The sequence below is a fragment of the Canis lupus genome, chromosome 18 (genome assembly GCF_003254725.2).
Source record: "Canis lupus dingo isolate Sandy chromosome 18, ASM325472v2, whole genome shotgun sequence".
Classification (NCBI taxonomy): domain Eukaryota; kingdom Metazoa; phylum Chordata; class Mammalia; order Carnivora; family Canidae; genus Canis; species Canis lupus.
Genome location: NC_064260.1, coordinates 51,177,354 through 51,199,841, shown reverse-complemented (window position 1 = coordinate 51,199,841; position 22,488 = coordinate 51,177,354). Strand labels below are relative to the sequence as shown.

At 46.7% G+C, this 22,488-nt stretch overlaps 1 protein-coding gene and 1 long non-coding RNA gene across 4 annotated transcripts; one reads left to right on the top strand and one right to left on the bottom strand.

The window, feature by feature from the left end:
• Window positions 1-1,202: 1,202 nt before the first annotated feature.
• On the bottom strand, window positions 1,203-11,524 carry CATSPER1 (cation channel sperm associated 1). 3 transcript variants are annotated; one of them, XM_025445706.3, is made up of 13 exons: window positions 10,255-11,522; window positions 9,925-10,101; window positions 8,724-8,936; window positions 7,171-7,284; window positions 6,865-7,015; window positions 6,481-6,572; window positions 6,224-6,367; window positions 5,995-6,058; window positions 5,743-5,815; window positions 5,539-5,599; window positions 4,273-4,348; window positions 1,559-1,673; window positions 1,206-1,397 (listed from the first exon to the last, which is right to left on the bottom strand). In XM_025445706.3, exons 1-13 carry the CDS (start codon window positions 11,390-11,392, stop codon window positions 1,371-1,373), a joined length of 2,445 nt encoding a protein of 814 aa, XP_025301491.1. In that variant the 5' UTR covers window positions 11,393-11,522; the 3' UTR covers window positions 1,206-1,370. The 3 variants fall into 3 exon arrangements, with proteins under 3 accessions (XP_048952842.1, XP_025301491.1, XP_025301490.1); XM_025445705.3 differs by having other exon boundaries at window positions 1,207-1,397; window positions 9,925-10,104; window positions 10,255-11,521; XM_049096885.1 differs by lacking the exon at window positions 7,171-7,284 and having other exon boundaries at window positions 1,203-1,397; window positions 9,925-10,104; window positions 10,255-11,524.
• LOC125752984 (uncharacterized) lies at window positions 11,303-16,840 on the top strand. Its single transcript, XR_007403737.1, has 2 exons — window positions 11,303-12,594; window positions 15,528-16,840. It is a non-coding gene; the product is annotated as an uncharacterized LOC125752984 (long non-coding RNA).
• Window positions 16,841-22,488: the final 5,648 nt, after the last annotated feature.

Genomic DNA, 22,488 nt, shown 5'->3' with positions numbered 1-22,488 from the left:
ATCTGCCAGGTGGCCTCTCCACCCCCGGAGTCTGTGCCCACATCCCAGAAACCATTTCCTCTGCAGTCTCTCCCCGGGTCCTGGGCCAGGCGGTAATCTCAGCCAGGCCTGAGAGGGAGGTGCTGCTCTTGTCCTGGGGCCTGGAGTCTTCACCACTGTCTGGTCCAGCCTGGAGGTAGGGGGAACCTGGCACAACTGTTGCCCCTCAGGCCCCTACTCTGGAGTCCTGCTCCTGACCCCCTCCAGCCTGTACTGTACCCGGGCTTCACTCTGCGAGAGATGAGGTGGCCACTAAAGATAGTTTAACCCTCCACTCCGGTTGGGAAGCCCCCAGGGCCAGGGCTGGGCTCGAGCCTGACTCAGCGCTAGTTCTCTAGCACCCTGCATGGGCTCAGAGCCTCACCTCCAGCCCTAGCCATGGGGACAGGGGCTCTGGGCAGACTAAAAGTAAGGGGGACTCATCTAAACCCCAGACCAGGCAGGGTGGGGAGCAACCATTAGGCTCATTCCCTGCTGTCCTCTAATAGAGGCTCATCCATTTCCCCCCAGTGCGCAAGCGCACGCACACACACACACACACACACACAGTGAAGTTTCCAGCCCCACACGCAATCCCACCACCAGCCTGAGACCAGGAGGACTTGAGCAGCCTCCACCCCTACTTCCTCTCACTGAGGTTCTTTAGCCTGATCCCAGGCAAGGCAGGGTATGGTAATGACCTCTGACCTCTGAGTGCATGCCATCCTCACTGAGTTGGCATTCTTGTACTGGATTCTGAGGATCTTAGTAGGCCCAAGTTCTGGGGCTATGAGCCCCTATTTCTAGAGCCTACTGGTCCTCTAGGCTCTGACAACCAGGGGCTGTTCTAGCTGGTTATTTTTCTCCCAACTCCTGGGCCAGATGGGCCTTCCTCCCCAAAGCAAGGTGACTGCCCACTCACCCCTCCAGCACTGAGCCTGGCCCCTTTTCGGAGTCACCTCTCTGGCTGCTGCTAATGCACGGCTGAGCTAGAATGCAGGCCCTGGAGGGGACTAAGAAGACCGCCTTTCACACACAGCACACTCAATATGTGTACACACACAACACATGTGCACGTGTAGACACGTGTATACACACATACACACATACCACCAGTGCACACACATCCATGTGCACAGTTCCGCTGCCCTGAGCCTTGGTTTCGCCAGGGAGGACACAGAGCCACTTGGGGTTTTAAAATTCTGTTAGGGCCCAGCCCTGCAGGCCAGAGATCATTCCAGCAGATCAGGGGACTTTGTCCTGACCTTCACCCCCCTACCTCACCCCCACCACCCCGTAGGCAGCTTGCCAGAGGCTGAAATCTGCATCCCAGGACTGTCTCCATCCAGGGGTCACTTCCTGAAGTCTTCTTCTCCAGCCTGGGGGTAGGAAGGGAGGGTGACTGAGCTGGCACTGGCCTCTGCCTTCCCCCACACATGCCCATGTGACTGTTTGGGGCACTCTGGGCACAAGCCTCCCGCGCCTGGCCCTCTGGGGTCCCCCCACTCTGGCCCCTCTCCTCTGGAGCTGCCTGGCTCACCTCAAATGCAGTGTCCACAATCTCATCAATAACAGATCCCTGCGAGCGGAATTTCTGTTGATGATGCTCTACCCCCTCCACCAGCTGCAGGAAGTGGAATAGGAGCTCCTGCTGCCTGAGGGGCAGAGTGGGGCAGAGGGGAGCCTGAGCTGACCTGCCTACCAGGGTCTTCTGGGCTGCCAGAGCCCCCCAGACAGCTCTTCTTGCTTGTCTCCCACCAGCCTCCCATTGCAACTTTCCCAAGCGGGAATTTTCATGGTGTATCTCTCTCCTTTTTCACAACAAAAAGCCCCAATTTGTGTCTGTGCCACACAGGTTTTTTTTTTTTTTAAGATTTTATTTATTTGAGAGAGAGTGAGCATGAGCAGGGGGAGGGGCAGAGGGAGAAGCAGACTCCCCACTGAGCAGGGAACCCAATGATGTGAGGCTCCATCCCAGGACCTCAGGATCATGACCTGCGCCAAAGGCAGACGCCTAACTAACTGAGCCACTCAGGTGCCCCACCACACAGGGTTCTAACTGCTGTTTCCCCTCCCAGTTATCCATCACTTAGTAGGGTTATCCAGTTATCCACCCACCCATGTGTTTGCCCTTCTAACTACCCACACCTCTCTATTTCACCCACTCACCCACCTTCATCCTCCTACCTCCCTAAGCCATCTACTCACTCATCAAACCACCACATCCCCCCATTGACCTGCTCTTCCCTGGACGTACCCACCTACTCCCTCATCAGGTTGTGCAGTCATCCACTTAACCATGCCTCTCCCCAACTATTCACCCAGCCAACTACCCCTCTCTTAACTCCCTCATCACCTGCCTGTTTTATATCCATCCATCCATCAAATGACACTGAAATCAATGAACACTGACAGGAGCTCCAAGGACACAAATTAATGGGAAACAATACTTGTCCTTAAGGAACTCAGTCTATGGCAGGGCCAGGAAAGTGAACCAAGAGTGTTTATGCTTGTGATAAGTATAAACAGAGTGCTGGGGGTCCCTGAGGAGGAGAACCTCATTCAGTACTGGGGATCAGAAAAGACTTCCAGAGGAACTGCCATGGACTTGAGTTTGAAAGACATGTGAGGCTTTGCCAAACTTAGGTAAGGTGTCTGGTCTGCTTACTCTAGAGAAACTGAAGTATACTGGAGGCCAGGGCAGGCCTCAGGGAAGAAGGCTGTAGAGACTGGGTGAATTGGAGATGGAAACACCCAGAAAAGGTCAACACAAAGTGCCAAGACCTTATCAAAGGAGCCAAGAGCCTTGTAGGGTTTCAAAGTCTGATGCAAAGGAAAAGCCTAAACTGCTTTTAACAAAGACCACTTTCTAAATAAATAAAAAGAAAGGAAAGATTAAAACAAACAACAAGGGATCCCTGGGTGGCGCAGCGGTTTGGCGCCTGCCTTTGGCCCAGGGCACGATCCTGGAGACCCGGGATCGAATCCCATGTCGGGCTCCCGGTGCATGGAGCCTGCTTCTCCCTCTGCCTATGTCTCTGCCTCTCTCTCTCTCTCTCTCTCTCTCTCTCTCTGTATGACTATCATAAATAAAAAATAATAAAAATAAAACAAACAACAACAACCAACCAACAGACAAAACCAGAGGGCACCCTTTGTGGAGGTGGACCAGGTGGAAGAGTCTGGAGGCCAGGAAACCCCCAAGAAAATGTTACAGAAGTGCCAAGTGTTCACTAGGCCAGTGGCCAAGTTGCTAGAACCTGGAAGGGGGCGGGAAGGCCAGGAAGTGAGGCAAGTAGGATTGGAACTCGGGTCTCCCAATTGGTGGTTGCTTGAGCCCAGCATTGGCACCCAGAGAACATTCCAGGCAGAGACAACAGTGTGGACAACAGTTCTCCATCAGAGGTGGAGAAGGATGGACTGCCCTTGGGAAACAGTGTGGGGACAGCAGGAAGTAGTAGCCAAGGAAACAAGGGAGGTTGGCAAAGGCTGGGTCACAGAGGGCCTTTGAGGCTTGAGTGAGGATAGCAGGTGAGAAGGAGCTGGAGGCTACCAATAGTTGGGCTGTCCTGTCTGATGGTTTAGAGCCAGTATGGATGAAGTGCAGTGGGACCCAGCTTTCAGAAGGAAGGTTCTCTGCAGACCTAGGCCTGAGAGCCAGAAAGCATGAGTCTATGCCAAGGTCCCCTCGCCATGAGCACAGCCACGAGTCCCCAGCTGCCCAACTGATTTGACAGGAATGGGTGCTGACCATCTGCCTCCCAGGCCTTTACCCAAGCTACTCCTTGACGTGCCTCCTTCACCTCTCCACCTAGCCAAAGTCCACCACCCTCACGGCCCTGCACAGGTCATTGGCAACAGGGCTCTTGTGGGCAGGGGCTAGTCTGTGTCTGGGAGTCCTTGCAGGGCCTGACCCAGAGCAAGGGGCAGGGATGTTTCTCGAGTAAACAGATGAGCAGAATCACTGTATACCCAGGCCCTCCCTGCTGCCATCCCTTTGCCCTTGGCCTCCGAGGGGCTCTCATGGCCCTGCTGGCACTGCTGGTGGGATTCTCTTGGTGGCAGAAGATAGCGCAAGGTGAGCAGCAGCCCCTTACGGTTTCCACATTCCACTTATAGGCTCTACATGGGCCTTGGCGTTCCACCTCCCCTTCCAGAAAGGTGGGCAATGTCTCTCGCCCTGCCAGCCCATGGGTCAGACCCCAGACCTCTCCCCTCAGACACCGGGCCTCCCCTCTCTTTGCATCTCCTTACTTCTCAGTCATGGTCCCCAATTTTTTCTCAATGAGCTGCTTCTGTTTGGTGTGTTCACTCACTACCTCTTCAGGTTCTGGGTGTAAAAAAGGAGGAAAGTCAAGAAGATGCCTGGATTGAGAGGAGGTGGAAGAAATCCAATGTGTCACAGAGGTATTCAGAGGGGGTTAAAAGAGTTTTTGTCCACAATGCCCTCAGAGAGGTGGCTTCTCTGGATGTGGAGTGCGCATCAGATTTGTTTGTTCCTTTGTCTCTCCCTCTGGTAAAAGTCCCCTACTTTTCCTGAGGAACTACTCCTGTGCCTTTTGGGTCCACCTTGTCTCCCACATCTAAGGACATGTGACTCAGGCCTGGCCAATCAGAACAGCCTATTCTTTCCACCAGAGTGATTGGCTCCAAGATAGTCAGGTGACCAAAGTAAAGAAGACTCATTTCTGGGACTTTGCTCTAAATACTGGAAGAAGAGGAAGTCTCTGCTTGGCATGATAGGGATGGCTAACCTGTGAAGATTTGGGACTAGAGTGGCAGGTGGCCGAGTTCCCCCGACAAGGGAAGGGCCACCATAAACACAAAGCCACGCAGAGGACTACAGAGCAGAGAGATGGAAAGAGACCGAATCCTGGATCCAGCCATTCCTGAAAACCCACACATCCTCAATTTGCTAAGTAATCTGTGCCAATTAATTCCTCTTTTTGCTTAAGCTTTTTTGCTTAAGCTATGTGTCTATCCCTGATGGAAGGAGTGACCCAGTGACCCCTTGAGACCCAATGACCCCTTGAGACCCTTGAGACCCTCTGGTGTTGATGAGCCTAAGAGTGGGATCCTTGGAATTCAGATTCTAAGGTTATGAAGATCTTTAAGCAGGAAGCAAATCAACTATCTCAAAATCAATTCACTCAGAAAGTCAGGTTTGTAAAAATGAACATGTGCAGGAAACTTTGATTTTTGACTCTCAATCCACTCTGAGTGACTCTGGACAAGTGTGTGTAACACTGTGACAAAACCCTCAAAGGCAGCTGGAACTATCCCATGTAAAACCAAGTGCCATATCCTTTATAAATTATTAGAAGAGATGAATATTCGGTGAATGAATCATCGTTTGGTCAATTAGTCATTTCACAAATGGGGCTTTCAAGAATTGACAATCAGTCAAAAGGCAATTTGGACCAAAGTTCTAGGCTCTGAAAGTCTTCCTGAGTCTCCGATTCTCAAACTCTGCCACTGAACCTGGAATTCCGTGTCTGACAGTGGAAGGAGGGCCAGCACCTGATTTGCTGAGTTCTGTCAGTGAGTCATCCAGCAGCTTCTCGTGGATCCGGGCAGCCCTCTGGGAAGAAGAGGCCTTTGTCCTGCCAGAGTCCCCTTCCTGTCTGCCCTTTCCTGGAGCCCCCTCCTCCCTTCCTCCCAGCCCCTGTGCCCGCCCTTTCATGTTTCCCCCAACTGGTCCCCCTGCCCCACGCCCCTCAGTACCTCCTGCTTTACTTTCTCAAGGCCTTTGAGCAGAGCCATCTGGAAGTTATCCACCAGGACAGCAATCACCAGGCTGGGGATAGTGAGAGTGGACAGTGGGGTACTCCCGAGGAGGAGGCTGTAGGAGAGGCCCCGCACCCTTCTCTGGGCTCATTGTGGCATGGCCAAGGGGAGAAGACTGGGGAGGGGTGCCTCAAGGTTAGGTGGGGGTGGGGGTGAAGCCAGGGAGCAAAGTAGGGGTGGGGTCCTCACTTGAGGAAGATGAAGTATTGGATGATGATGTAAATCATGAGAATGGGGATGATGTGCCAGGCACCTGGGAGAGAGGGTGTCGTTTGAGCTGTGAGTTCTTCACCTGCCCTCGTCACACCCCTGCCAGCGCACATCAGATGTCCCACTTTGCAGATGGGGTAACCAATCCACCGGGGTCTGCCCACCCCACCAAGCCCCTGCCCTCCACCCAGCCTGGGGCCTGTCCCACCCTGGGCCCGGCTGTCCAGGTAGATGCTGGACCAGTCATCCAGGGTGAGCAAGGTGAAAAGGGTGAAGATGGTGGTGAAGATGCTCTGGAAGCGCTTCGGGTCAGATAGACGGAACAAAGCCCGGAGCACCACAGAAAAGAGGACTGGCTGTTGAGGGTCAAACCAGGTTCACAGAGTCCCATTCCTCCCATCGCAGCACCTTGGGCTCCCACCCAACCCCCGTCCTCCCCCCCTCCCCCGCCACAGCACAGGATACAGAGGCAGGTAAACATGAGGATGAGGATGGCGGTGATGGACGGCAAGGACCGTGCCAGGGTCCCAGTCACTTCCTGGAGGCTGGTCAAGATGCTGTGGGCAGAAGTTGAGAGGGAGGCTGAATGAATGAGAGGGGTTGGTGGGGGATCTGTGCTGGCAGCTACAGAAGGTCCCTGCTTTGCCAGTGGTTTGGGAGAGTCCAGCACTCTCTGGAAGTGATTGATCCTAGCAGGTGGCAGGAGGCTTATCAGAAGTGGGCTGGAGTCCACAGCGTCCTGGCTCCCGTCTCCCCTGAACAGGTCCCAGTAGGTTCCTAGAAGCCCAGGCCTGCATACTCTGTCCTGTGGAATCCCCACCCCAGAGTGGACAGCTGTGCCCCCCTGACCTGAGCCTCCGCAGGACCCGGATGGCCCTCAGGGCCCGCAAGCTCTTGAACACCTTGAAGATCCGGAAGACACTTTGGTGGTAGACGAAAGTGAAGGAGTTGAACTGTAAGAGCAGGAAATCCAGCATAGCCATGATCATGATGAAGAAGTCTGAGGGCACAGTGGGGCTGGGCGTCAGGGTCCTGCACAGGCCCTCACTCAGACCTGTGGTCCTCTGACACCACCACTGCCTGCCAGTCCCCTTCTGTCCTCAGCCCCCTATAGCAGTCCAGTGGCTCACTGCCCCCACCCCCAGATACACACACCCAGATTGTTCCAGGAGTCAGAAAAATACTTGAGGCCCAGAGCAATGATCTTGAGTACAGCTTCTACCACGTAGATGCAGAGGAAAATAGAGTCGAAGGCCATGAAGTACCACTCTGTGGAGACAGAAGGGGTTCCCTGGGGGCCATCCCCAGCAACCCTGGCCCTTCTCTCCCCCTTCCCTCTGGACCTCACACACAGTCCCTTTCAGGGAGGACCTGGCTCTGCCCTGAGGACTGTACATCTTAATTGCTCTGCACCTCAGTTTTCTTGTCTGCAAAACAATGATAATACTATCACTTGGCCTGACCCCCTGAACTCAGGACTGACCCCCTGAACTCAGGAAACTCCTAGCGGCTTCTGCCTAACAGTCAATCTTACATTTTAGAAATGAGAGAAGAACCCGCAGGAAAAGAAAAAGAATCGGTGGAGGAAGACAGCCTTCAGAGTCAGAGTGCCTCAGCCTCTGTAATGTTAAAACCGCTCTCTGGGACACTTGGGTGGCTTAGTGGTTAAGCCAGTCTGCCTTTGGCTCAGGTGTGATCCTGGAGTCCCAGGATTGAGTTCCACATCGGGCTCCCTGCATGGAGCCTGCTTCTCCCTCCGCCTGTGTCTCTGCCTCTCTCTCTGTCTCTGTTTCTCCTGAATAAATAAAGTATTTAAAAAAAAAAAAAAAACCCTCTCAGTATTCATCCCAAGCCCTAGGAGAAGGAGCCTGCTTTCCCTTGCTAGGGGAGTCACAGCATTAGAAATTATTCCCGTTGATCTACTTATTTCTACAAATAAAGATGACCTGGTGAAGCAGCTCCACCTGGGGTAGGCTGTCTAGGCTGTCTAGACCTCACCAAGCAGCAGACCCACTTTGGTCCCATAAGAATACCAGTCTGCCTGATGGTGTTTTCAGAAACATCGGATTCACTGAACAGGGTAAGAGTAAGAATGCACCAATCGCACTCTCTGCTTAGTTTATTTCCGCTGTGGTAGGCCTTTCTTCCACCCTGCTGCCGAGGGCCTCAGAGGCCACCTTGCCTGGTTTTCCACCCTCACCTTCACCGCCTCTTGCTCAGAGTCTCCTGGCTCTTCTAGGCCACCTGGGTTCCCTCCTACTGCCCCACAAGGCTGCGTGTTTGGGGTTGATGCACCACCTGGTGGGTGTATCACAAACAGCACATCGTTCCATTCAGCGGGCCTGTCTGGCGGGCTAGTTGACCTCAGCAAGATCTCTGAGTCTCATCTTTAATACTGGGCAATGTTGGGGGCACCTGGGCGGCTCAGTGGTTCAGTATCTGCCTTCAGCTCAGATTATGATCCCGGGATCCTGGGATCAATTCCCGCTTCTCCCTCTACCAGTGTCTCTGCCTCTCTCTGTGTGTCTCTCATGAATAAATAAATAAAATCTTAAAAAAAAAAAATACTGGGCAATGTTGTCTATTTCCCAGGGGTAGGGATCAAATGAGCTAAGTTACATAAATCATCCAGTACTGGATCAGGCCCACAGGAGGCTGGAACAAGATCTCTGGCCTCCTCCATGTGAAAGGGGCTCCCCAGCTCTTACCACCCCGGACTTCTACTTCAGCGAAGGTCTGGGCCACAAGCATAATAGTGTTGAGGCAGACAGTGAGGAAGATGAAGGCTTCAAAGGCTAGGGACTCAGTCAGGTTCCTAAGCATTCTCCGGAGGCCCTGAATGAGGTAGCTTAATTTTTCCCACAACCTGTAGAAGAGGTCCACGGTGTGCAGCTTCTTGTGGGACCGCTGAGCTCTGCCAGCTATAAGGGGGACAGAGAGTCAAGTCTGTTTGGGAGGGAACATGGGTATACCAGGCATCCTCCCAGATTAAGTTGGGGTTCCTCTTCATGCCTGCCTGTGTGCCTACCATTTACTCACTGAAGTGCCTCTATGCCAGCTCTGTGCTGATCCTGGGGCCACAGACCTGACTGACCCCTTCCGTGGCGGATGCCAGCCTGTTTGGGATTTGCGGTCTGCTCAAGCAGATTTCAGGCTCATGCTTCTACAGCTTCCGGCCTTTCTTTACTCATGTAGCAATGTGTCCATGGAAAACCCCACTTTCCTCACTACCCTGTCCTCTTGGTGAACGTTCCTTCTTCCTCTGAGATTCTGCTGAACATCTCCTCCTTTTGGCTGCCTTCCCTACTTCCATCCAATTAGGCACCTACCCCTCTCTGCTTGTTTGTGAGACTGTGACCCTGTTTACGGAATGTCTTGGGGCCAAGCTTGGAGGGTTGTGCATTCATAGCCAAGGTTCCTCCCTGCCCTGAAACAAAGGCCTCATTCAGACACTGGCTCCCAATCTCTATCAAGATGTTCACAGTTTAGTGGGGGAAATGTGGACAAATAGAACCGACAGTGGAAATTGTCCTGGTATGGAGGGTGGACTAGGATTTGTTGTTTAAGTGACCACCTCCAGTCTTGGAGCCCCTCGAGGGCAGGATTTGTTTTCTCTGCACTTCCAGGGCCCAGGCGCTCATATTAGACAAGAAGAAATATTTGAGAAGTGAGTGTATATATGCACAGCAGTGACTGGATGAACAAACAGCTGGTCGCCGGAAGAGATGCATCATTTAAGGACCAGGAGATTGGATGATGAACAGTCAGGTGACTGAATAGCCAATGGAATATGCATGCAGGTAAGATTCATGCCTCATGATCTGTGGGAGGTCAGTGCAGGATCCAAGTCAGGACTGGAATCTGGGCCAGGCAGTGGGACTTGGGGATGGGGAGCAGGCAGGAACTTACTTTTGCGCTTCTGAAATTGTTCATCTTCTTCTGTCCAGCTTTCTGAGGAAGTTTTAGAGGAGGAATCCTGAGGGTGGACTTTGTTGGACACTTGGGATCCATGTGAGTGCACTGCACTGCGGGAACGAGTCAGGCTGAAGGCTGAGTGCTGTATCTGGAGCTTGCTAGGCTGGAGGGCTACTGAATGAGAAAGCGAAGAGCCAAGGGAGGCTCTGGCCACAGTCTGAGACTTGTGTGGGCCAAAGCCTTGGGAGCTACCATGAGGGTACTCCCCATAGTGGTAATCACCACGGAGATAATCCTGACGATGCACATTATGGTGGTACTCACCGTGGTGACCATGGTGGTGCTCGCCGTGGTGGCCATGGTGGTGCTTGCCATGGTGGCCATGGTGCTCACTGCGGTGGCTCTGGTGGTACTCATCATAGTAGTGAGGTATGTGATCATGGTAGGATCCCTCATAAGAAGGGTGGGATAAGGTCTCTCCATGATAAAGAGGCCCTCTATGGTGGCGGGCTTCATGATGTCGGTGCCTACCATGGTAATAGGCCTCACTGTCATGGTGAGAGCCACCATATGTATAGGAATCTTTATGGTGGTAAGGCTCACCTTGGGAATGGATCCTGCTGTGGCGGGAAACCTCACCATGGTGGTAAAACCCACCATGGTGGTGGGATCTCCTATGGTGGTGGGGTCCACCATGGTGATAGGACTCATCATATTGGTAAGACCCACTCTGGTGGTAGGGCTCACTGTGGTGGTAAGCCCCACGGTGGTGGTAAGCCCCACTGTCATGGTAGGGCTCACTGTGGTGTTGGGGCCCACCATGGTGGTGGGGCCTATCATGATGTCCTCTGCTAGCATGGTGGTACTCACCATCAAAGTGGCCCTCACCATTGGAATGATGGGAGAGATCAGTGCCATGAGGAGTCAGGGCAAGGGATGTGAAGTGGTGGGTTCCACCATAATGGTGGGCCCCACCATGGTGGTGGGAGCGGTGAGAGCAGAAGGAATGGTGGGAGGAGGCATTGTCATGAAAATCTTGGAATTCACCAACGTGGTGAGACCCACCATGATGATGAGATATGCCATGATGGTGGGACCCACCAGGATGATGGGATGTGCCATGATGGTGGGACCTGCCAGAATGATGGGATGTGCCATGATGATGGGACATGCTGTGATGGTGGGACTCATTAAGATGGTGGGACTCACCAAGGTGATTGGACTCGCGGTGATGGTGGGACCCACCAAGGTGGTGGGACTCGCCATGATGGGGGGACCCACCATGGTGGTGAGACTCGCTGTGATGGGGGGACCCACTGTGGTGATGAGACTCATGATGGTGGTGGACTCCACTATGGCTTGATCTGTGATGTGGGGTTGGTGAGCAAGGGTGAGATAACACATCCAAATTATTGGTGTCTGCCTCCTTTTGAGCCATTTCAGCCAACAAGGGTTGATCCATGACTATACTGGGAACCCTAGAATGAAGAGAGGTCAAGATATGGGCCCAAAAGTCTTCTTCCTGAGTTACATACGCTTCCCACCTAAACTGTGGCACTGGGCTTCTAGAAAATCTTGAGTCTTCTCATGGAATTCTCCCTTTATGATGTCACCAGCAGGCCCCTTCCCAGGTTTAATTCCCAGATGCCTCCTTCTGGGGTGTAGTTCAGAATCAAGGATCATTGTATCTAATCTCTTCATTGTAAAGTGAGGAAACTGAAGTCAAGAAAAGGGAAGGGATTATTTCCCAAGGGTCAGCTGGGAAGATGGCAGAGTAGGAGGACCCTAAGCTCACTTCATCACCCTGATACAACTAGATAACAGTTGCATCTAGTGTGAATAACCCAGAAAACAATGTGAAAACTGGCAGAGCAAACTCACAACTAAAGGTAGAGAAGAGGCCACATCGAAGAAGGTAGGAAGGATGAAGACACGGTTTGGAAGCAAAACAGACCATAGCTGTCCACAGTGGGGAGGAAGCCAGTGGTGTAGAGAAGGGTGAAAAACAGACTTTCACTCCAGGAAGCCCGTGAATAGGGAGGATGAATTCCCATACATTTGCTTTTGAAAGCAAGAGGGGCCAATTTCATGAGTTCTTACAGCCAGCAGGACTTAAAGCCTGGAATTCTAAAAATCAGCAGTCTCTACTCCAGTAGGGCCTAGCTGGGCATTAGGAAGTGGAGTCCTGTACTTAAAGAGACAGCACAGCTGTGCAGATAACAGAAGTTTGAAAAATGCCAGGGGCAGATAAGAGGAAGAGTGATTTGCTAATCTCAAAGCATGACCCGGAGAGACAGGGATCATGGGGAGACCCTGCTAGGAACAAAGAAGCTAGCAGGTGCTGTTTCCTTCTCTCCCTCCCCGGCATAAACAACAGACACCTGCAGGAACCAGTGCAGCTAATACTCACTACTTACTACTTAACTTGTTTACAACAAGCCCTGCTCCCTCATGCTTTGGTGGATCTGCCTTTCCCAGTCACACTAGCCTCAGTCCTGTTTCTGCATGCCCCCTCTTCCAGGAGAACAAACCCTGTCAACATCTCATCTTCCTACCTACATGTTTTTGTGAGAACTCAGGTCTGGTGGCAGCAGGGGCAAGTAGACCACTGCACACCTTGTCAAAATGTGCCCCACCACTGCTGGGGACCAAACACTGCCTAAGGTAGGTAAGGAGAGCCTCTGCATAAAACAAGACTGAAGGAAAAAGAGGCCAGGACTCAATGGCAGAGCACACACAACACACATTTACTACCTAAATCTCTGAGCCCTGGGGAGCAGAGGATACTGTACTGGAGGGCACCACAGGACCTTTTCTTCATAAGGCTATTACTGTTAAGAGTAAAAGAAGCAGCTGACTTTCTTAACACAGAGAAACAGACACAGAAAACTAGACAAAATGGAGAGGTAGAGAAATATGTCCCAAATGAAAGAACAGGACCAAACCACAGCAAGAGACCTAAGTGAAATGGATTTAAGCAATATTCCTGTTAGAGAATTTAAAGTAATGATCATAGGGGCATCTTAGTGGCTCAGTTAGTTAGGCATCTGACTTGATTTTGGCTCAGGTCTCAGTCTCAGGGTCATGAGTTTGAGCCCCACTTTGGGCTCCATGCTGTGCATGGAGCCTATTTAAATACAAAAACAAAACACAGACACACACACATGCACACGCACACACAAAATAAGGTAATGATCATAAAGATACTTACTGGATTTGAGGAAAGAGTGGAAGATATCAGTGAGACCCTTAACACAGACATAAAAAAAAAAAAGAACCAATCAGAGACCGAGAACACAATAAATGGAATTAAAAATACATTTGATGGAATAAATGCAGGCTAGGTGAAGCAGAGGAATGAATTATGACCTAGAAGACAAAGTAAAGGAAAGTAACCAAGCTTAGCAAAGGAAAAGAAAGAAAATAATGCAAACTGAGAATAGTCTTAGGGAACTCAATGACTCTAGCATTTGCTTTATAGTGATTTCATAAGAAGAAGAGAGAAAAGCGGGTAGAAAATTTATTTGAAGAGATAATAGCTGAAAATTTTCCTAATCTGGGTAACAAAACAGATATCCAGATCCAGGAAGCACAGAGATTCCGCACCGCCCCCCCTCACAAATTCAACCAAAGCAGGTCCATACAAGGCACACAGTAATTAAAATGGTAAAAGTAGTGATAAAAGTAATTAAAACAACAAGCGAAAAGAAAGGGAAACCCCATCAGGCTATCAATGGATGTTTCAGCAGAAACTTTTCAGGCCAGAAGAAAATGGTGTGATATATTTAAAGTGCTGAAAGGGAAAAATCTGCAGCCAAGAATGCTCTATCCAGCAAAGCTGTCAAACAGAATAGAAGGAAAGATAAAGAGTTTCTCAGACAAAAACTAAAGGAGTTCATGACCATTAAACCAGCCCTAAAAGAAATATTAAAGGGGACTCTTTGAGTGCAAAGGAAAGATCATAGGTGAGAGTAAGAAAAGTAAAAAACACAAAGCAGTAAAAATAAGTATTTCTGTCAAAATCAGTCAAGAGATTCCATTAAAAAAATAAAGAGGGTATGTGTGTGTGGGAAAAATATGACTCCATATACCTAAAATGTGGTGGGTAGAGGAGTAAAGGATGGGTTTAAACTTAAGTGACTATCAACTTAATATGGACTGCTATATACAGAAGATGTTATATACAGAATGGCAACCACAAATCAAAACCCAGTGATAGGCAAAGAGTAAAGGGAAAGGAATCCAAGTATATCATTAAAGAAAGTCAACAAACCATGAAAGAGAGCAAAAGAAAGGATCAGAGAAAACCTATAGAAACGACCATAAAATGAGAACAAAACAGCAATAAATATGTTCCAATCAGTAATTCCCTTGAATATAAATGGATTAAACACTCCAATTAAAAGACAGGGTATGGATGCCTGGGTGGCTCAGCCATTAAGCATCTGCCTTGGGCTCAGGGCGTGATTCCCGGAGTCCTGGGATCGAGTCCTGTGTCAGGTTCCCTGCATGGAGCCGGCTTCTCCCTCTGCCTACGTCTCTGCCTCTCTCTCTGTCTTTCATGAATAAATAAATAACATCTTAAAAAAAAAAAAGACTTAGGGTAACAGAGTGGATAAAAAACAAGACCTATCTGTATACTTCCTACAAGAGACTCATTTCAGACCAAAAGACACTTAAAAATTGAAAGTGAGGAGATGGAGGGGCACCAGGCTGGCTCAGCCAGAAGAGCATGCAACTCTTGATCTTAGAGTTGAATTCAAGCCTTATATTGGGTGTAGAGATTATTTAAAAATAAAATCTTTAAGGGTTCCTGGGTGACTCAGTTGATTAAACATTTGACTCCTGATCTCAGCTCAGGGCTTGGTCTCAGGGTCATGAGTTCAAGCACCATGCTGGGCTCCATGCTGAACTTAGAGACTACTTAAAAAAAAAAGAAATTAAAGGGGCACCTGGGTGGCATAGTGAGTTAAGCCTCCGACCCTTGGTTTCAGCTCAGGTCCTGGTCTCCAGGTCATGGGATTGAGCCCTGAATCAGGGTACATGCTCAGACTGAAGTCTGCTTGGTCTTCTCTCTCTCCTCTCCCTCTGACCCTTTGACCCACATGTGAGTGTGCCCACTCACACATGCTTGTATGCTCTCTCTTTCTCCAAAATCAATCAGTCTTTTAAAAAAAAGATTTATTTATTTATTTATTTGAGAGAGAGAGAGAGAGAGAGAGAGAGAGCATGAGCTGGGGAGGGGCAGAGGGAGATGGAGAAATAGACTCTTCGCTGAGCATGGAGGCAGACGTGGGGCTGGATCCCAGGACCCTAAGGTCACGACCCCAGCTGAAGGCAGATGCTTAACCAACTGAACCACCCAGGAGCCCCAAATAAATCTTTTTAAATTATTTATTTTAAAGATTGTTTATTTATTTATTCATGAGAGACACACAGAGAGAGAGGCAGAGACATAGGTAAAGGGAGAAGCAGGCTCTGCGGGGAACCCAATGCGGAACTTGATCCCAGGACCCTGAGAACATGACCTGAGCCGAAGGCAGACTCTCAACCACTGAGCTACCTAGGCGTCCCTAAATCTTTTTTTTTTTTTTCAGATTCTTTACTCATTCGTGAGAGACACACACAGAGAGAGAGAGAGAGAGAGAGGCAGAGACACAGGCAGAGGGAGAAGAAGGCTCCATGCAGAAGCCCGACGTGGGACACGATCCCAGGTCTCCAGGATCACAACGGCGCTGCCTTCAGCCCAGGGTGTGATCCTGGAGTCCCAGGATAGAGTCCCATTGTGAGGCTCCCTGTGTGGAGCCTGCTTATCCCTCTGCCTGTGTCTCTGCCTCTCTTTCTCTCTCTGTCTCTCATGAATAAATAAATAAATAATCTTAAAAAAAAGAATGATGTCGGCTATAGGATTTTTTAAAAATTAAAATAAATAAAATGAAATCTTAAAAAATAAAAGTGAGGGGGTGGTGAAACATCATGTAAATGGATATCAACAGAAAGCTGGGGTAGCAATACTTATATCAGACAAAATAGACTTTAAAACAAAGACTGTGACAGAGACAAAAAAGGACACTATATAATAATAAAGGGGACAATCCAACATGAGGACATAATAATTGTAAATATTTAAGCACCAACATGAGAGCACCTAAATACATAAAACAGTTAATAACAAACATAAAAGAAATAATAGTAATACAATAATAGTAGGGGACCATAACACCATACTTATATCGATGGACAGATCATTCAAACAAAATCAATAAGGAAAGAGTGGCTTTGAATGACACACCGGACCAGACGGGTTTAACAGCCAAATTCAGAACATTTCATCTGAAAACAGCAGAATGCACATTCTTTCCAAATGCACATTCTTCAGAATAGACCACATATTAGGCAACAAAACAACTCTCAATAAATTAAAAAAATTGATATCATATCTTGCATCATTTCTGACTAGAAACTAGAAATCAATGACAAAAAAATCTAGAAAGATTACAAAAACATGGAAGTTAAATAATGTGCTACTAAACAATGTATCAACCAAAAAATCAAAAAGGAAATAAAAAATTACATGGAGGGGAGCTTGATTGGCTCAGTTGGAAGAGTATGGGGCTCTTGATCTTGGAGTCATGAGTTCGAACCACACTTTGGGTGTAGAGATTACTAAAAATAAATAAATAAATAAAAATAATAAGAATAAACTTAGAAAAAAAGTTACATGGAAACAAATGAAAATGAAAACAATGGTCCAAAATCTTTGTGATGCAGCAAAAGTAGTTTTAAGAGGGAAGTTTACAGCAACATAGGCCTACCTCAAGAAACAAGAAAAGCCTCAAATAAACAGCCTAACCTTATATCTAAAGGAGCTAGAAAAAAAAAAAAAAGGAGCAAACAAAATCCAAACCAAGGCAAAGGAAGGAAATAACAAATGATACAGAAACTAAAAACAATAACAAAAAACAATAGAACAGATCAATGAAACCAGAAACTGATTCTTCGAAGAGATCAACAAAATTGATAAACCTCTAGCTGGATTCATTGAAAAGAAGGAGGGACACCTGGGTGACTCAGTGGTTGAACATCTGCCTTTGGCTCAGGGTGTGATCCTGGTCCTAGGGTCGAGTTCTGCATTGGGCTCCCTGTGGGGAGCCTGCTTCTCCCTCTGGTTATGTCTCTGCCTCTCTCTCTGTGCCTCTCATGAATAAATAAATAAAATATTTTTTTTAAAAAAGGAAGAAATAGAAAATTGGAACAGACTGATTATCAGCAATGAAATTAAATCAGTAATCAAAAAACTCCCAACAAACAAAAGTCCACAGCCAGACAGCTTCATAGGTGAATTCTACCAAACATTTAAATAAGAGTTAATACCTATTCTTCTCAAATTATTCCAAAAAATAAAAGAGAAAGGAAAATTCCCAAATTCATTCTGTGAGGTATCACCCTGATATCAAAGCCAGATAAAGATAAAAAAAAAGAAAAAAAAAAAAGAAAAAGAACCACAGTTCAATATCTCTGGTGAGTATAGATGAAAATATCCTCAACACAATATTAGCAAACCAAATCCAACAATGTATTTTAAAAGCCATACACAACAATCAAATGGAATTTATTCCCAGGATACAAGGGTGATTCAATATTGGCAAAATAATCAATGTGATATATCACATCAATAGGAAAAAGGATTTAAAACCCTATGATCATTTCAATCGATGCAGGAAAAGCATTTGACAAAGTACAGCATCCATTCATGATAAAAAAAATAAAAAAACCTTCTGCAAAGTAGGTGTAGAGGAAACATAAACTTCAACATAGTTAAGGGCTTATGTGAAAAACCCACAGCCAACATCATACTCTGGTGAAAAACTGAGAGTTTTTCCCCTAAAGTCTGGAACAAAACAAGGATGCCTACTCTCACCACTTTTACTCAATATATTGCTGGAAGTCCTAGCCACAGCAATCATACAACAAAAAGAAATAAAAGGCATCCAAGTTGGTAAGGAAGAAGTAAAACTTTCACTATTTGCAGATGATATGGTACTACATATAGAAAACCCTGGGATCCCTGAGTGGCGCAGCGGTTTAGTGCCTGCCTTTGGCCCAGGGCGCTATCCTGGAGACCCAGGATCGAATCCCACATCAGGCTCCTGGTGCATGGAGCCTGCTTCTCCCTCTGCCTGTGTCTCTGCCTCTTTCTCTCTCTCTCTCTCTCTCTGTGTGTGTGACTATCATAAATAAATAAACATTAAAAAAAAAGAAAACCCTAAAGACTCCAGCAAAAAAGCCACTAGAACTGATAAATTAATTCAGTAAAGTCACAGAATACAAATCATGTACAGAAATCTGTTGCCTTCTTACACACAATAATGAAGCAACAAAAAGTAAAATCTGGGAAACAATTGCATTTACTACCATGATGAAAACAATAAAATATATAGGCATAAATTTAACCAAAGAAATGAAAGACCTGTACTCTGAAAACTATAAAATGCTGATAAAAGAAATTCAAGATGATTCAAAGAAATAGACATTCCATGCTCATGGATTGGAAGAACAAATATTGTTTAAAAGTTTATATTACCTGTACTCTGAACACTATAAAATGCTGATAAAAGAAATTCAAGATGATTCAAAGAAATAGACATTCCATGCTCATGGATTGGAAGAACAAATATTGTTAAAAAGTTTATATTACCCACAGCAATCTACAGATTTAATGAAATCTCTATCAAAATATAAAGCGCATTTCTCACAGAACTAGAACAAATGACCCTAAAATTTGTATAGAGCCACAAAAGACCCCAAATAGCCAAAGCAATCTTGAGAAAGAAAAACAAAACTGAAGGTATCACATTCCACATTTCAAGTTATATTACAAAGTGGTAGTAATTAAAACTATTAAAACTATAGTACTGGCATAAAAATGGATACATAGATAAATGGAATAGAATAGAAAAACCAGAAATAAACCCACAATTATATGGTCAATTAATCTTTGACCAAGGAGGAATGAATATACAACAGGAAAAAGATAGTCTTTTCAATAAATTGTGTTAGGAAAAGTGGACAGCAACATGCAAAAGAACGAAACCACACTGCTTTCTTTCACTATACACAAAAATAAACTCAAAATGAATTAAAGACCTAAATGTGAGACCTGAAACCATAAAATCCTTGAAGAGAGCACAGACAGTAATTTCTCTGGCATCAACCATAGCAAAATATTTCTAGATATGTCTCCTAAAGCAAGGGAAATAAAAGTAATAGTAGACTTTGGAGACTACACCAGAAGAAAAAAATTCTGCATAGTCAAGGAAGCAAACAGCGAAGCTAAAAGGCAACCCACTGAAGAGAAGAAGGATTTGCACATGACATCTGATAAAGGGTTAGTACCCAAAATATATAAAGAACTGATAAAACTCACCCCCCAAAAACAAATAATCCAATTAAAAAATGGGCAGAAGACACGAACAGACATTTCTCTAAAGAAGACATACAAATCGACAATAGGCACAAGAAAAGATGCTCAACATCACTCGTCCATCGTCAGGGAAATGCAAATCAAAATCTTACACTTGTCAGAATGGCTAAAATCAAAAACAAGAAATAACAGGCATTGGTGAGGATGTGGAGAAAATAGAACCCTCTTGCCCTGTTAGTGGGAATGCAAACTGGTGCAAACTGCAGCCACTGTGAAAAACAGTATGGAGGTTCCTCGAAAAAGTAAAAATAGAGGATCCCTGGGTGGCTGGGGATTTCTGGGTGGCTCAGCAGTTTAGCGCCTGCCTTCGGCCTAGGGCGTGATCCTGGAGTCCCAGGATCGAGTCCCACATTGGGCTCCCTGCATGGAGCCTGCTTCTCCCTCTGCCTGTGTCTCTAACTCTGTGTGTGTCTGTGTGTGTGTGTGTCTCATGAATAAATAAATAAAATCTTTATAAAAAAATTAAAAATAGAACTAGCCCAGCCTGGGTGGCTCAGCAGTTTAGCGCCACCTTCGGCCCAGGACCTGATCCTGGAGACCCGGGATCCAGTCCCGCAACGGGCTCCCAGCATGGAGCCTGCTTCTCCCTCTGCCTGTGTCTCTGCCTCTCTCTCTCTGTGTGTGTCTCTCATAAATAAATAAAGTCTTTAAAAAAAAATAGAACTATCCTAAGACTCAGTAATTGCACAACTGGATATTTGCCCCCCAAATACAAAAACACTAATTCAGAGGAATATATGCCACATTGTTTATTGCAGCATTATTTACAATATTTACAATAGCCAAACTATGGAAGCGGCCCAAGTGTCATTCGATAGATGAATGAATACAGAATATGTGGATATTATAATGGAATATAGAATATGCAGATAATATAATGGAATATGATATAGTATATATAATAATGGGATATTATTCATTCATAAAAAAGAATGAAATCTTACCATTTGCAACAACATGGATAGAGCTAGAGAGTATAATGCTAAGTGAAATAAGTCCATCAGAGAAAGACAAATACTATATGATCTCACTTATATGTGGAATTTAAGAAACAAAACAAATGAGCAAAGGAAAAAAGAGAGAGACAAGCCAAGAAACAGACTCCCAATTATCGAGAACAAATTGATGGTTGCAGGAGGGGAGGTGGGTAGGGGATGGGTGAAATAGGTAATGGGGATTCAAGAGTACACTTATCATGATGAAAAAAAATCAAATAAAAAAGTTGTGTGGGGGGATGGCCTAAGGTGACCCAGATTGGCAAACTGGACAAAGAAGCCCAGGGCAACACCATATGCCTCAGCAGTTGCCTTAGCCTTGTTAGTGGAAAGAACTTTAAGGGGCCACAGCAATCCCACCTAGGGGGACCAGTTGGCTCTGGCGTTCAAACTGCCTAGCTCAGCATAAGTAGGTATGTCACCATGGGCTAGTTGCTTAATATTCTTATGCCTCAGTTTCTGCTGCTGTGAAATGGAGATAGTGATATCTATCTCATAGGATCAAAAAGTGCAGTTATATAAAGCAGAGCAAATGTTCATTGGTATTATTACTCTCTCCATCATTAACATGGATGGATTGGGTTATTGCTGTGATTTCTCTGCTTTGCGTGCCCTCGGTTCCTGGTCACGCTGCTTTGAAGAATGAAGAGGCAGGACCAGACGAAGAGTGGTAGCAAAGCAAAGCAAAGTTTGTTGAGCGATTTATACTAAAGCCCCTGGAGAGGAATAGGGCCCAAGAGGGTCGCCCCTGGAGTTTCTCAGTTTAGGGGGTTATCTTAAGTAATCAGGATGTGATGAGTCATGCCAATCAGGGCTTTGGTAACTTATCTGTCTACATATTGGGTTTTTTAAAAAGATTTTATTTATTCATGAGAGACACACAGAGAGAGGCAGAGACACAGAGAGAGAAGCAGGCTCCCTGCAGGGAGCCCGAAGTGGGACTAGATTCCAGGACCCCGGGACCATGACCTGAGCCAAAGGCAGACACTCAACCAACCCAGCCACCCAGTGCTCTTCTTTACCTATTAGGTTAATGTCTCTGTGCTGATGGTCTTTTTTTGCTGACATCTGGGGGCTTATGTCCTAACTGCCCCTTGCCCATGACAAATGCTTTGTGGTTAATGGCCTTATTTTAGGACATTTTGCAAAATGATTGCAAAGTAGAATGTTAGTGTGGTCTTGTCTAAGGTGCAAAACAGGATGTCAGTGCTGTTTTATTTTAGCTGTTCTGACTCCATATTTTCTTGTTGGGAACTCTGGCCCTGACTACCTAACTGTACAACTCACTCCTAACATTATTACTAAGAAAAAACTATCAGACATTATTTACTGAGGATTTACTTTATTTTATTTTAAAGATTTTACTTATTTATTCATAGAGATACAGAGAGAGAGAGAGAGAGGGAGAGGCAGAGACACAGGCAGGGGGAGAAACAGGCTCCATGCAAGGAGCCCGACATGGGACTCGATCCAGGGTCTCCAGGATCGTGCCCTGGGCTGCAGGCGGTGCTAAACCGCTGTGCCACTGGGGCTGCCCTACTTTATATACTTTTAATTTAATCTTCATAATAAGCCCACGTGATGGATATTATTACATTTAACAGAGGAAGGTGCTGTGACTCAGAGAATATGTGAGCCCAATAAATCAGAACTTTTTTTTTTAAAGATTTTATTTATTTATTCATGAGAGACACAGAGAAAGAAAGAGAGATAGAGACAGGTAGAGACACAAGCAGAGGGAAAAGCAGGATCCATGCAGGGAGCCCAAAGTGGGACTCGATCCCAGGACTCCAGGATCAACTGCTGAGCCACTCGGGTGTCCCAATGAACCAGAACTTAAAGTCAGTACTAACTCCAAAGTCTTTTCCTTTAACCACCATGCTGTCTTGTCTTCCTGCTGAAACTCACTGCAAAATGTTTCTTGTACGCTGAATTCATCCTGTCCAATGCAGCTCTTCTGGAAGCTCATAGGTCATTCCTTTGACTACAGCTGCTTGCTGAGTGCTTGGGCACAGCCAAGTACCAAGTGGCATTGGCTGCTAGGTTCCCTGTCCTCAAGGAGCTCAGTGTCTGTTGCCA